Source organism: Echeneis naucrates, chromosome 20 (assembly GCF_900963305.1).
Source record: "Echeneis naucrates chromosome 20, fEcheNa1.1, whole genome shotgun sequence".
In the NCBI taxonomy this organism is placed as follows: Eukaryota; Metazoa; Chordata; class Actinopteri; order Carangiformes; family Echeneidae; genus Echeneis; species Echeneis naucrates.
In genome coordinates, this window is record NC_042530.1 from 4,344,564 (window position 1) to 4,357,256 (window position 12,693).

A 12,693-nucleotide genomic window follows, 5' to 3' on the forward strand; every position below is an offset into this window, starting at 1 on the left:
TTCATATTTTTCTTTCGTTTTCTGATAACTGACACATCTTAAAGTTAAATGGATGAGCAGTATCTCCTTGAACAAATTGTCATTTTTCAACACCTATCTGAGTTGGACACCAAGCATTATGTGGACAGAGGAGAGAAAAGGCGTTATAGGCTACATTTGCTGGTAATTATTTTACTCAGTGTAAATCTGTGTGAATGTCCTACAGCTTCAGTGCTAAATACATTCAAATGTAGTCTGTAACCTTTGACATGTAACATGTAGAGAGGTGCTGGGAGTTAATTTGCATCCATAACTCTACATTAGTCTCAGTCTGATGTCTTCTGCTGAATGTCTCCTTTACAGGTTGAAACAGGGGCTACACATAAGTGTGACGGATCTGGGTTAAATGAACAGTACGCCTGGGCCTTTGATGCTGCAGCTGGTAATGCTTACTGTTTCTAACCCGTCACATTTGGACATTAGCCCTTTTTACCAGAGACCATGACAATCGGAATTCCAAACTACAAGCCAAATGCCGTAAAAATAACACAACTCAACTGACTCCTTCGCTCTGCTCCCACAATGAGCGGCCGCTCTGTGCACGCATTAAGTCACCTGGTGTTAAAAAGAAATCCAATTCAATCAACTTTTTTGCCTTCGCAGCTTGACACATTCATTATTTAAAACAACATTAGTTCATTTTCCACTTTTTTTTTCCCCCATCAGGTCGTAAAAGGTCCCAGCTCACATCACAAAGAATCCTTTATGAACCTATCAATCATCATTTACCTTCAAACATCCTATCATCATTGCAGCCTGCATTGCATTTGGTGCAGAATCTCAGACCTGACCCCTCAACATGATCTATGGATGAGAACGCCGGCTTAAAAAACAGGGTGTAATTCGCCCCTTTCGCCGTTAAAATAGAGGTGAGATGAGGACCCCTTCATTACAGTGTCTGCAGCAGGCAGGGAAAGCTCTGCAGATTAGAGGATGTGCTGTGTTGGCCAAACAGACTTAACCGCTGTCTGCTGGGGATGGGCTGGAGGTGGGATGGTGAGTAGAGGAGGCACAAGACTTTCCATGCGAGTAGATAAATGCCTATGTAAAGCAACAAAAATACAAGACTGAAGGGCACAAATCTACTCCTAAGCTGTTTTTCCTGATTATCTTGTGGTGAGAATGTAATCGCTGACTGGGTTAGACCTGTTTTGCAAAGGATGAATGAATGAAGAACATAATAGGCCGACAACAAGGGCCAGGCAATCACAAACAATTTCTTTGTTGACATACCAAAGACCAGGGTTCATGATTTTTGTTACATTTAACTTAACAGGTTGTGTCTAAAGTCATCATGAACTTGTTGTTTAAAAAAGAAAGAGCTGCATTTCCTCATCTAAATCCCGTGAGTATCTTAATATCACCATAAAAAAAATTGAATAACTGTAATGCAATATGGAAAAAATGTTTTCCCTGTATTTAGAGAAAATATCATCTGTTTGCAATTACACTTCTTTCAATATGTATTGCTTTTGCATTTCTATAAAAATATAACTAGAGTTGGTATAGTAGCATCCAAATTGAGAAAACAAGCCTTCTTGGAGAATGTAATGGAGCAGTAATATTAATAATTGACATTCACCCGAGAGAATTTTAACTTTCTACGTAGAGCAACTCTGGAAAAATCATTCAGCTTTAAATGCAAATATACAACAGGGAAAAAATGTCAGACACGTTTGACCGATCAAGTCCAGACACTCGTTATAAAAATGTACAAAAGTAACAGCTGCTCCTTTAACGTCCTATACATGGGACATGTTCCTCCATCTACAGTTCGTCACTCCTTGACCTTTTCACCTTTTCCTCACCATACAGCACTCTGTCCTTGCATCCTCTCATACTCCTGATGCTCTCCCCTCCTTCGGCTGTCCGCTCCTGGTAATGAGCTCCCCTCATGTATGACCTCTCCTGTCACACCCGCCAGTGGAATCCTCTGCTCTTGCCTCCTTTTCTAATCTCTGCATTACTTTGCCATTAATCCCACATTCCACACAAAGGTGGCAGCTGCAGCTCAGCTGACATGCTTCCTATACGATCTGGTGTTCATATTGGAATAAACCAGGGATGTGGAAGCAGAGGAGTGTTTCAGGTTCTCATAGAAAAAGACTCTACCGCTCTTGACCGCTTTAGGATTCACCTATAGCTATTGCACCGGCTTCCTTCTCCATCATTCATTCCTCAGCTTTTACTTCTTTACATCCTAAAACATGTATCTCATTCCCACCCTCTTCCAGCTAATCTCTTGCAACTCACTTCTGGTTTCCCGCTCTGATCCCTCACTCTCTATGGCCTTCTCGCAGTTCCCATGTCTTTCCCAAATCTCCTCAAGCTACCTGCATCTCCCCTCAACCCTTTCCCGCACACTCGCTCCCCTCTCTCCATCCATTGCCTCCCCTCCATCCATCCTTCTCCCTCCCTCCAGAGCCGCAGTGGGACTGTTGGACTCACGCAGCCCCACGCTGAGCTGCTCCGGAGCCAAGCCAGAACAAAGAGCCCATTGAGCCGAGCGGAGACATAATGTGGGCCGCCTCTGACAGCACCGAAGATGAAGTCATGAGGTCGCCAAACAGTTAATAATGACGGCCCCATCCTCCAGCTGCACCGCGTGTGTGTGTGTGTTTGTGTGCATACAGTCAAAGAAAGTGAGAGAAAATGAGAGATTATGTGTTTGCATGCATGCATGACTAAGTATCTACAGTGTACCGTGTGTGTGTGTGTGTGTGTGCGCGCCTATCTTTGAGCTTGTGGATGGATAAAAAGCTTTTAAGAGCGTAATGAGATACTTCATGACACTCAAAAATGCGCTCAATCACTTTGTAAATACCATAGAGGGAAAACAAAACCTTCGGAGAATTGCACTTTTTAGTTTTGGCTTTGCTCCAGCTGCATTGGAGAACACCCACCCCACCCCACCGCCACCACCCGCCCCCCCCCATTCCTTATTGGAGTCTGTCTGGCGCAAAGTCTGACATGAGACACATCTCCCCGGGACTGAAGCTGTCGCTGCAAGGCCCACACTCCGAACATCATTAGTCTCAGCTCCAGGTGAGATCAGGCAGGGTAGGAAAGACAAGGAGAGAGGTGCATGTGTATTTGTGTCTCTGTGTGAAAGCACACATGTAGGAAATTCAGTTTGAGCATTAATCTCTGTGCCACTGAACGCCCATGGTCTATTAAAATGCCTTTACAAGAGCACTTGCTTGTCAGGAGGCCTATGGGTTGAGTTTTGCTCAGGACAAGGGGAGGAGGAGGAGGCGGGGGAAAGCATGGTGAAAGACAGATATGCAATTGATTAACATTAGAGGGACTTGCTCAAGTTCAAATTGCATGGCCCTTCTGCTGTAAGCTACAGACATTTGTTTCCCCGCAAGTAGAATGCTTCTTTCAAACCCTGTCTCTGCTACACATCTGAGTTCAATTCTCCGCATGCCCTCTCTCTGAAAATCAATTCCTCCTCCTCTTCTCTGCTCTTTTCCTCCAGCTCTGCGAAAAGACCAGGGAGAGGGGATTACACTGTCCCTCCCCAGATCCAAGCAAGACAACAAATGGTTCTTATCAACTGACACCCCCCTGCCATCCAGGAGGAAGAGGCAGAAAAACTGGCCAAGCCGCTTCGGCACGGATGTGTTTCTGAGCTCTGTCTGGCAATCGTGGCTACTCTTTTCACACTTAAAAGCCGGAGCTATTTACGAGAGCCCTGGGAGAATGCGTGCGCAGCACCAGAGGGTGGGAAGAGTGGAGGGGAGAGAGCTGCTGCTACTCAACCTCTGCTTCTAATCAATCACCAGAAATCACTGCCATGGTTTATGGCCTTTGATCCTAGCTCCTCTTTCGCACTGCGAGGGAAAGGACTGGGTGGGGTGAAGGGGAGGGGGCACAGGGAGAATGGTGAGCGTAAAGGCCCAGGAGGTGTGGAGGTCAGGAGAGCGAGATTATGGAGTATGAGGCCTTTTGCTCTCTCAAACCTGAGAGCATGTCTTGATTTAATCTAGTGAACTTTTGTGCACAGAGCTGGAGGTAGCCTGGAACACAAAGGCCGCTCTCGAACACAAAATAAGTTTCAAGTTCAAATCAGCTCTGGCACATTGGTAGAATGGACTAAATGTTCATACTAATTAATAAAAGATGCCTCTCTCAAAACAGCCAAAATGTTTTTGAAGCAGTTATTATGAAAGGGATTTTTAAAAATTGAATAATTTTGATATTTAGTTTTTTTCTGTTCTGTTGTCTCATCATCTGTGGTAGTTTGTCTTTTCATATAAATATGATGATGATGATGATTCCACTTTTTTCTGTCTTCTTAGACACAGACAAGTAAAATTTGCCACAAGGTAGACTATAAAATGTCATTATGTCAAATTAGTGAAAAAGTAGAAGATGAGATAAAATGCTTATCACATGACGATATCAGTGGGTTCAAGTGTATGATCGGCTCACTTGTCATTTTTCAAACCAACTTCACCATGGTGGCAGGATCAGTAGTTGCTACTTCACCCTCCAAGTCCCAATCAACAAGAATGCGACTATGGTGAGGAGGCGTGAGTGAATGAACAAAACAGAGGGTGCTGCAGAGAACACACCACAATAAATCCTCCTGGAAGGTCAGGACATTCCTGTTTTGTTGCTCCTGGCAGGAGGGAGGCCACTGATGCCTACCGACAAATGGACAGAGTGGTAGAATAATCAGCTGCTTTCTGCACTTTATGGGTTTATAAGTTTATGGGGCCCTCGGTGGCCCCTGTGCCTCCCTCTCTGAGAGGAGTGAGACCCGGCATGGTTGCACAGCCGCTGGCCTCAGCCTGCGAGGCTGGTCGATGTAACTCCTGATCCTGTTTCTCAGGGCAGGCTGACTTGTCTTTGTGAGGCTGGTCATTGGTTCAGAGGTTTGTCTCTGATCTGAGTGACTTCTGACCCCCGGGCCCTTTCTGGCTCTCAGCATGTCAGTGAAAATGACCTCAGCTTCCCCTAAGAAGCCTTTGTGATGGTCAGCATGAACTATAACAACATGTTGGATTAGTTAGATTAATTAATTAATGTGAAAATCCCCTTTGAGACAACGTTGACTACCAATAAAATAATATGTGAAATCTGAATGTGAAACAAACACATTTTCTAACTTTGAGAAAACACTGGCTCATATTTGATCTCTACCGTACTGTTCATTTACAGTTTTCCTGTGCAGATTATTACTGACATTTCAGATGTGCTGACTTTGTGTTTTGTACCTTCAAATAAAGCGTTTTAAATAACCTGGCAATGCTGTGTATTTACAATCCATCCCACTATTTGGCTGCACATGTTTCCTGCCCAGTTTTCACTTTGTTGTAGCAATGTGTTCCCAGATTTGAGCAATGGCTTTGGTGAGTATGATGTTGGCAAAACTTCTGGTTACAAAACAAAAAGGTCTGTTATAACATCATGGAGTTTTGCAGTTTTCATTCCAAAGCTGCTACAACAAGTAGGCTGAGAACTGACCAAAAAAAAAAAAAAAAAGGGAAAGATGCAATTCCACCACGGTCATTTTCAGCCGATGTCTCGGCAGCTTGCGGCAGCCTAGAGGAGGCAGCTTATGTGTTCCTCCGGCAGTGAAGGAGCGGTGGAGCTCCAGCGGGCAGATCTGAGCAGGCGGAAGTGCGCCAGACAAGAGAGGCCAGGCTGGGCTGGACTGGGCTGAGCAGCTGAGGTTCCCCTCCGCCCTGATTAGCAGTGAGGCTAAGCTAATCCTGCGCCTCAGGCCCCTGTGAGGTGGCTCTGCCAAACGCCTGTCCCCCTGCTGCTGCAGGAAATTGCCTTCAGTGCAGAGGTCCATGAAATGGCTATGGCTCACCAGTGAAAGCAAAGCATATCCAGTATGTGTGCACACAGATTCAGTCCTAATCTCACAGTTAGCTTTTATATTTTATACTTCCTCTAAAATCTCAATATACACTATCATGAAATCAGCTATACTGAATAGAAATTATTTTCTTCAACAACACTCTGTTTGTTGAATAAGTGCTGTATTTGTATGTATTATTTATGGACTATACAGAGGCCTTTTGACACTAAAAGCCAGTTTTCCTGTGTGGGGTTGTGTGTCAGGCTCTATAACGCCTCCTCCATTGTGCTGTTTGACCTGTGGGCCAGCCAGAGCTCCCATGAGTTCCCTTATCCATCCATCAGTCCTCTCTCATTAGCCACCACAGGCAGAGCCCAGAGCAGGGCACCATGGAGGGGCCCCCGCTTCCTCCTCTGGTCCCCCATGAAATGCATACAGCACAAATACAGATGACATAGATCACCTTTGAGCAGTTCACAAATAACGAGTACATTACTTAAAATAACCACCAGCTTCTTCCTGTGAAAGAAAATAAACAGATTTACTTTTTGCACTTTTTGGAGATTTTCTGATCATTTCCTGATGCCAGATCATCTTTCAGGATTTATTTCTGTATTAAATGTTCATGTTCATGTTAGCTGTATGTATTTATAAATGTCTTTTTCCCTTTTGTTACACAGAAAGGATCAGACTGCCAAAGTGGTTCATCTTTTGGAGGGAGGGGAGTAAATACAGGGATTAAAAAAAAAAAAAAGTGGAAAGCAGAGGTGGCAACATGAGGAGGGAGGGGGAGGAGACTGGGCAGAACACGGTGGAGAAGCAGTTGATTATGAGTCCCATCAAGTGATCAATGATTTCATTAATAAGACGGATCACGCGGCTGTCATAGCTGTGACACGGGCTGAGGGATGATCCGCTCCCAACGCTTCATTTCCCCAAGCCTCTCTTCCTCCCTCCCCGTCTTTCCAATATTGCCTCCCTCTGCCAACGACAAGGGAACGCCAAGGAAACAAGGGATGGAGCTGGGTGTTGACAGGGGGGTTGGATAGAAGACAGGAGTGGTGGGGGGGTGGGGGGGTGGGGGTTAGTCATGAGGGAAGGGAGGGTATGGAGAAGGGAGAGGAGGGTGGAAGAAAAGTGAAAATCCATTTTGAAACCCATTTTCAATTAGGGGTCCACAAGCTGTTATCACAGGTGTCCCAGAATGGGGGCCCGTAAGTGAAAATGTCTCCTATCCGTTTCTGAAATGAAACCTTATCTGGGAGGCACAAAGATGGCGGGGACAGCGTATCTGTAAATTACTTTCCATCCCCGCTGTTAACGGGAACTTTATTTCTGTCAGATGACATTCCCCTCTATTTACTGCTGATCATTTAAATGGCTGCCTAAAAAGAAGGTGGCCCCTCACTCTTCCTCTATCTCACCCCTCTTCTCCATGTCATTCTTTCTTCTTTTCCCATCAGAGGATTTTTTCCCCTTCAAAGCACTGAAGTGTTCTTTTTTTCTTCATTTAAACACTTTAGCCATGCTCTCCCTCTTTGCTTTGGGATTTTTCTGGTAAACTACAATAAAGCCGAACATTTGTTGCCCTTGAAAGCTTAACTTGTTTGCCTCAGAGACCCTTGCGCTTGCCCTTTTAACTTGCCTGACCATTAAAAGGTCCCATTTTAGCTGCTACATTCTGCTTTCTGTTTACTGCAATCCCTGACAATTTTCAGAATATTTGCTCGTTTTTCTCCTCCTCCATTTTTCACAGCTCACCCTATTACCTAAAGTAACGCTGCCTCTTTCCTCAAATCATTATATCATAATAATCCGTCCAACCAGAAACTTTTTCCCTTTCTTCTCTCTTCCAAAATAATCAACCCTTCAGCCCCCACTCCGCATTTTTTTTTTTTTTTCACAAATTATCCCATGACGACAGGATTTCTCCAGCCAAGGGGCATGGACATCTTTCTTTTTTTTTTTTAAGCTCAGGACCCAACAAAAGATTCAGAGGACTTTGTGGTCCACCTGCCTGCCGAATGATGAGGGTGGGAGGAGAGAGCGGGCCCCCCCAAACCCTTCCTGAAGAGCACCAATCACAGCATTGTTGTGGCACAGTCGGCCCTTTTGAGCTGTCAGTATGAGAGGAGGGGGCACCGAGATGAACGGCACACAGGATGAAGCCACCATTTAGCCAACCATGTGGGAACGCTCTACAAGGACTCAATAATTGCTGTGAGGCTGCTCAACTTGGACAAAACTTTACAGGCTGAGGGGAAGAGAGATTGGTGGTGGAGCAGAGAAAAGGGTTAGCATGTGAATCACCCACACAAAGTGAATATTTTAGAGCTAAATCGGGTTTATTTAGTTTTTTGGGTCCTTTTGTTAACTAATCAGAGTGGATTCATGTTTCCACTGATCAGCCACACTGATCTTGGTGTTTAACTTGGAAAGACCAAACTAAACATCCGCCGCATCCACTCCGCCTGCTCCTTCCCCACTTTTCACAACTTATCGTAGCACACTGTGGCCGAGCGCGCCACGGGGTTTCCGCTACGCTGAGATCAGGGGCTGCTACTCTGCTTCATGGGGGGAAATATTTTGCCGGGCCTTCCTAAGAGGAACCAGTCACTGGGGTTCCACAGCTGCTCACAATTACCTTTTGTTTGGATGGAGGCAGCAGGGCAAGGGCTACGGGGGTTAAAGTTGAGGCCAGTGTAGGGTTACACCTGATAAGAGGTTATGAGTTCTGGGGGCGACTTGGGGAATGTGCTGTAATTATAACCACACAAAGAATGTGTAAGCTATCTTATGATTTCAAGAGAGAGAGATTGGGATCTAAAAGAGACCTTTCTGCACAGATAAGCACCATCCCTTCCCTTTCTCAAGTGAATTATAAGACTACTGTATTTTAAGGGGTGCTTAAGGCTGCCGTGGGCTGAGTCATCATAGGTGACTCCCTTAAGCAAGACAAACTTTGTCCTGTAGCTGTGTGATTACCAGCAAAATTATGACATTACAATTTGATTTATTTATGTTTTTGTTTTTTTTTGCCATTGCTGCCCCTTTAATTAATAAAAAGCTGCCAGTCATATGGGACTGAGTCAGGCAGAGAGTGTTCCCAAGATGCTTCAGGATGTATTACCTTACCCACTTCCTGTGATAACTCTAATATGGGGACCACGTAACAGCAGCTTTGTTACCTTTCACTGGACTGTTTGTCTCTTGTTCACATATGGGATGATCATATTTGAGATGAGTGGACAGAAAACTCTATCAGGTCACCAGCTCCAGGCAGTACCCCCCTAACTCTCCATATCCAAAAACCTTTCAAATCCGCTCACCGCTAATGAGCACAGCTGCAGCTTAGGCCATGGTGAGCTCAACTCTGGTTTTGTTATGACTTAAGCTTGATGCTCCAAGGCCTCCAGTTAAAAAAAAAAAAAAAAAAAATCAGCCTTCTAATATTCCTCGTCCCAACATCTGAATTGAGAATGAAAGGCTGAATGACGACAGGCCTAATGAGCTGTAAGCTCCGCAGCACTTTTAATAGCATGTGTTGAAGACATTGCTATGTAAACATGCCAAGGTTCTGCTACCAGTGAGCGTTGCATGCGAGTCACTGTGAACCATGAAAATAAGCAAATGGAAACAGTCATAATTGAGGATCTGAGCGCATCTACAGCTCTGTAGTCCCGTTTCTGGGAGTTGGTCAGTTTCATGTTTAAGTAATGAGAGCATGTGTACAAAAAAAAAAAAAATGCATCTCCAGTTCATGGAAAACATCTTTCTGACAAAACACAAGATAAAAATAGATGAAACTTGTGATTCAATAAGTTTTTCTCTCGCGAATTGGTGATAAAGTTTAATGAGCTGCAGCCGCCCTGAGCCTGCAGAGAAAGTAATATTTCTCCACAACATTAGATTTAAATTAACCAGGGTGCAGTTAGACGGTGACACGTACCATTTGACGTGGTGCTGGAGGCCACCGCCTTCTCGCTGATGTCATTGCGAACCGATGAGCCCTTGGTCGCCACAATGGTCTCCACTCTCTTCTTCTTCTCAGCTGCTGAACTGGCCTGGGACTGGTTTTCCATGGCGATCGCTCATTCCTCAGCACCTCATGGAGACGGGACTGTCGAAGAGAAAGAAGAAGTAGTTCGATGAGAGAACACACAACGAATAGGACAGCTGGGTTAATTTTTTTTTTCCTGGCAATTGCAAAACCAAAATGAATGCTCACAGTGATTTGCGCATTAAGTTTATATTATTTCTTGATTGACCGAGCATGCGTTAAACATTTTATCAATAGACCGCCTCAAGAAAAGACTTCAACACTGGGAATCTTGTGAGGGAAAACTTCAGATCCAATCCTGTCTTTTCACGATGCCCAGAGCAGACCACAGGTCAATCCACCAGCTCACCCTGATTTATTTTAACTCAAACCTGCTGGGCTCTGATCTGCTTCTAGGGAGGCTGATCTCTTTCTCCGTTCACTTAAGTTACATATCCAAAACTAAATATACACTTCAACTTATATTCCACTGTGTGACGCTGAATTTCTGACTTCTTGTCAAAAAGAAAATATCCAACAACTCTATAAACATAGTAAGGCAGGACATCCTGAGTAGGTTTTATATCTCAGAATAGAAGTAAAGGCAGCTTGTGGATACACTGATAATCCTGCTCTAGCAGCCTTTCCAGAGAGAAAGGAGAAACCTTAAGGGGATACCACAGAGAGAGAAACATTCACAGTCCTGAAAAAACAAGGCTTGTTTGAAGGCCCTTTTGGGAATATCATGGTGCCGGGCAATTTTTCTTTCAAAGAATAAAGGTGGTTCAAGTTAATACTGTCTGTGGGTTTAGTAGGGGGTTCAGCCAACAGTCTAGCAGACATGCTGCTCGGTTCAGCACCTCAGAGGCCGTCTACAAACTCTATTCTATCTAGGTCATGGAGGTCTCTGATTATGGAGACAGCATGGTGATGCACCACAACCACTCATTTACGCAAAGTACAGGACAGCTTCATTTGGTCCAATACAAAGCCTTTACTTAAGATGCCATAATTCATGGATGATTGCTGGAAATATTTAGTCTGGCTTACATTTTCTTTCCAATAAAGACCAGCTAATTCCCTACCTGTACTATTTAATTGTCCTCCACCCTATAAACACGCATGGATACAAAGGCCAGCAGTAAAGTCAGCTATAATGCAAACAGAGGCGTGCTGCTCAAACTACAAGAGAAGGGTAATAGTGGTGGTGGTGGTGAAGGTAAGAGGGAAAAAGGCGGAGGGGGGGGGCATTTTTACCAACTCCCCAAGGAGGGCAGGCGAGGGGGATGTGGTGAGGGGTAAACTTCAGACAAACACTGTGCGCTTTGTTTGTTTTGGGTTTTTTTTTTTCTTCCCAACCCCCTGAAAAACCAGTCTGTCATCCATTCTGACCCGACAACAACATCTGTAAGCAATTGCTGGCTTACCCAGAAAAAAAAAAAAAAAAAAGCAAGAGGGAAAAAAAAAACAAAACAAAACACAATGCAATTACTCCCCTACCAATCAAAACAGAATTAAACAAGAGCTTGTCCTCTAATCACTCCCAAATGCATACATGTGTAGCTGTCATCTACAGCCAAAGACATTTCTCTTCTACTTGCACAGATATCATCTGAAATCCCTCTTTCATATATTTGATACATTTGATGCTTTAATTTCTGGGGGTCTTGGACTACACGCAAGTAAATTAGAAGAATATGAACATGTAGGACTGTATGGGCATATGTGTCAGTTTCTCTGCTGACACCTGATCACAGATGCCGTTCTTTAACATTCATTTCAAGGAAGTGAGATGATGAGAGAAAACTTTTTAGTTTCCCTCTGAAAGTGTCATTACGTCATTTTAATGACTGAACCTGAGCAGAGGCAGCAAAAGGTGAGGGGGTGGGCAAGAGGAAACCTATTTTCCAGCTGTAACTGAACAAAGCTAACACGTTTTCTGTGTGTTTAGTGTGCAATCGTGTATGCGTGTCTCTCCCCTCATGCCCAGGTAAGTCGGACCACAGCAAAATCAGTAGCAAATATGAGGCTCGGGACTGGAGGGGGTTTGTAGGGGAGTTGAGGAGAAAGCGGGGCATTCCACTGGTGGGGCAAATATTCACAAGTCCAAGCCACTGAAGCGTGTCTGACCGGCCTTTTGTGTTCCACAAGGCAGGCCACAGTTCCAAAGCAGCAATTAAAAGCAGGACCTTTTCACCCATAATCCCTCTGACCTGGACGCCCACACCCAGTCCTGCAGATGTTCCTGTTTGCTTTTGGCTTTTGTTGCTCACTTTTACCCTGTCGCTCTCGAAATTTTTAAAATAAATAAATAAATAAATAAATAAAGTTGTACTCAGAAATTCACAAACACAAAAGACATCAGAGCATTTTTCTGTATTTTCTCTAAAATGTTAATCAAAAGACAGAGATCCCAGTTCCCTCCGTGTTTTACCCCTGAAAGTTTGAACCCACACCTAATTATAAGATACAGAAATTGGATTTTAATGTACATTTATATTACACAGCACAAGAATAGCAATCTGTATCAGGACATCTCTACAGGCCCTGTATCCTTCATGTCACAGAGGCCTGACACAAAAGAAGGAATTAAAGCCAGGCACTGGTTGCTGTTTTTACCCAAAATAAATGTTAATTTCATATTAATGTCTTTCCCATGAAATGTCTGTCCTACACCCAATTAGAGAAGAGAGAGGGAGGGTGTATCTTCATTTGTGCTCAACTGTAATCCTTCCTCACAGAAAGAGAGGCGATTAAACAGGTTTAAAATACCACAATTCAGACTGTTCCCTCAGAA

The 12,693-nt window shown here is 44.1% G+C and overlaps 1 protein-coding gene across 1 annotated transcript in view; it reads right to left on the minus strand.

Annotated features, from left to right (window-relative positions):
* Nucleotides 1–12,693, minus strand: part of gli3 (GLI family zinc finger 3) — an 87,903-nt gene that overhangs the window by 61,018 nt on the left and 14,192 nt on the right. The window contains exon 2 of the mRNA XM_029528998.1: nt 9,807–9,977. Coding sequence (XP_029384858.1) covers nt 9,807–9,939 — 133 coding nt within the window. The 5' untranslated portion in view covers nt 9,940–9,977. The remainder of the gene's footprint in view (nt 1–9,806; nt 9,978–12,693) is intronic.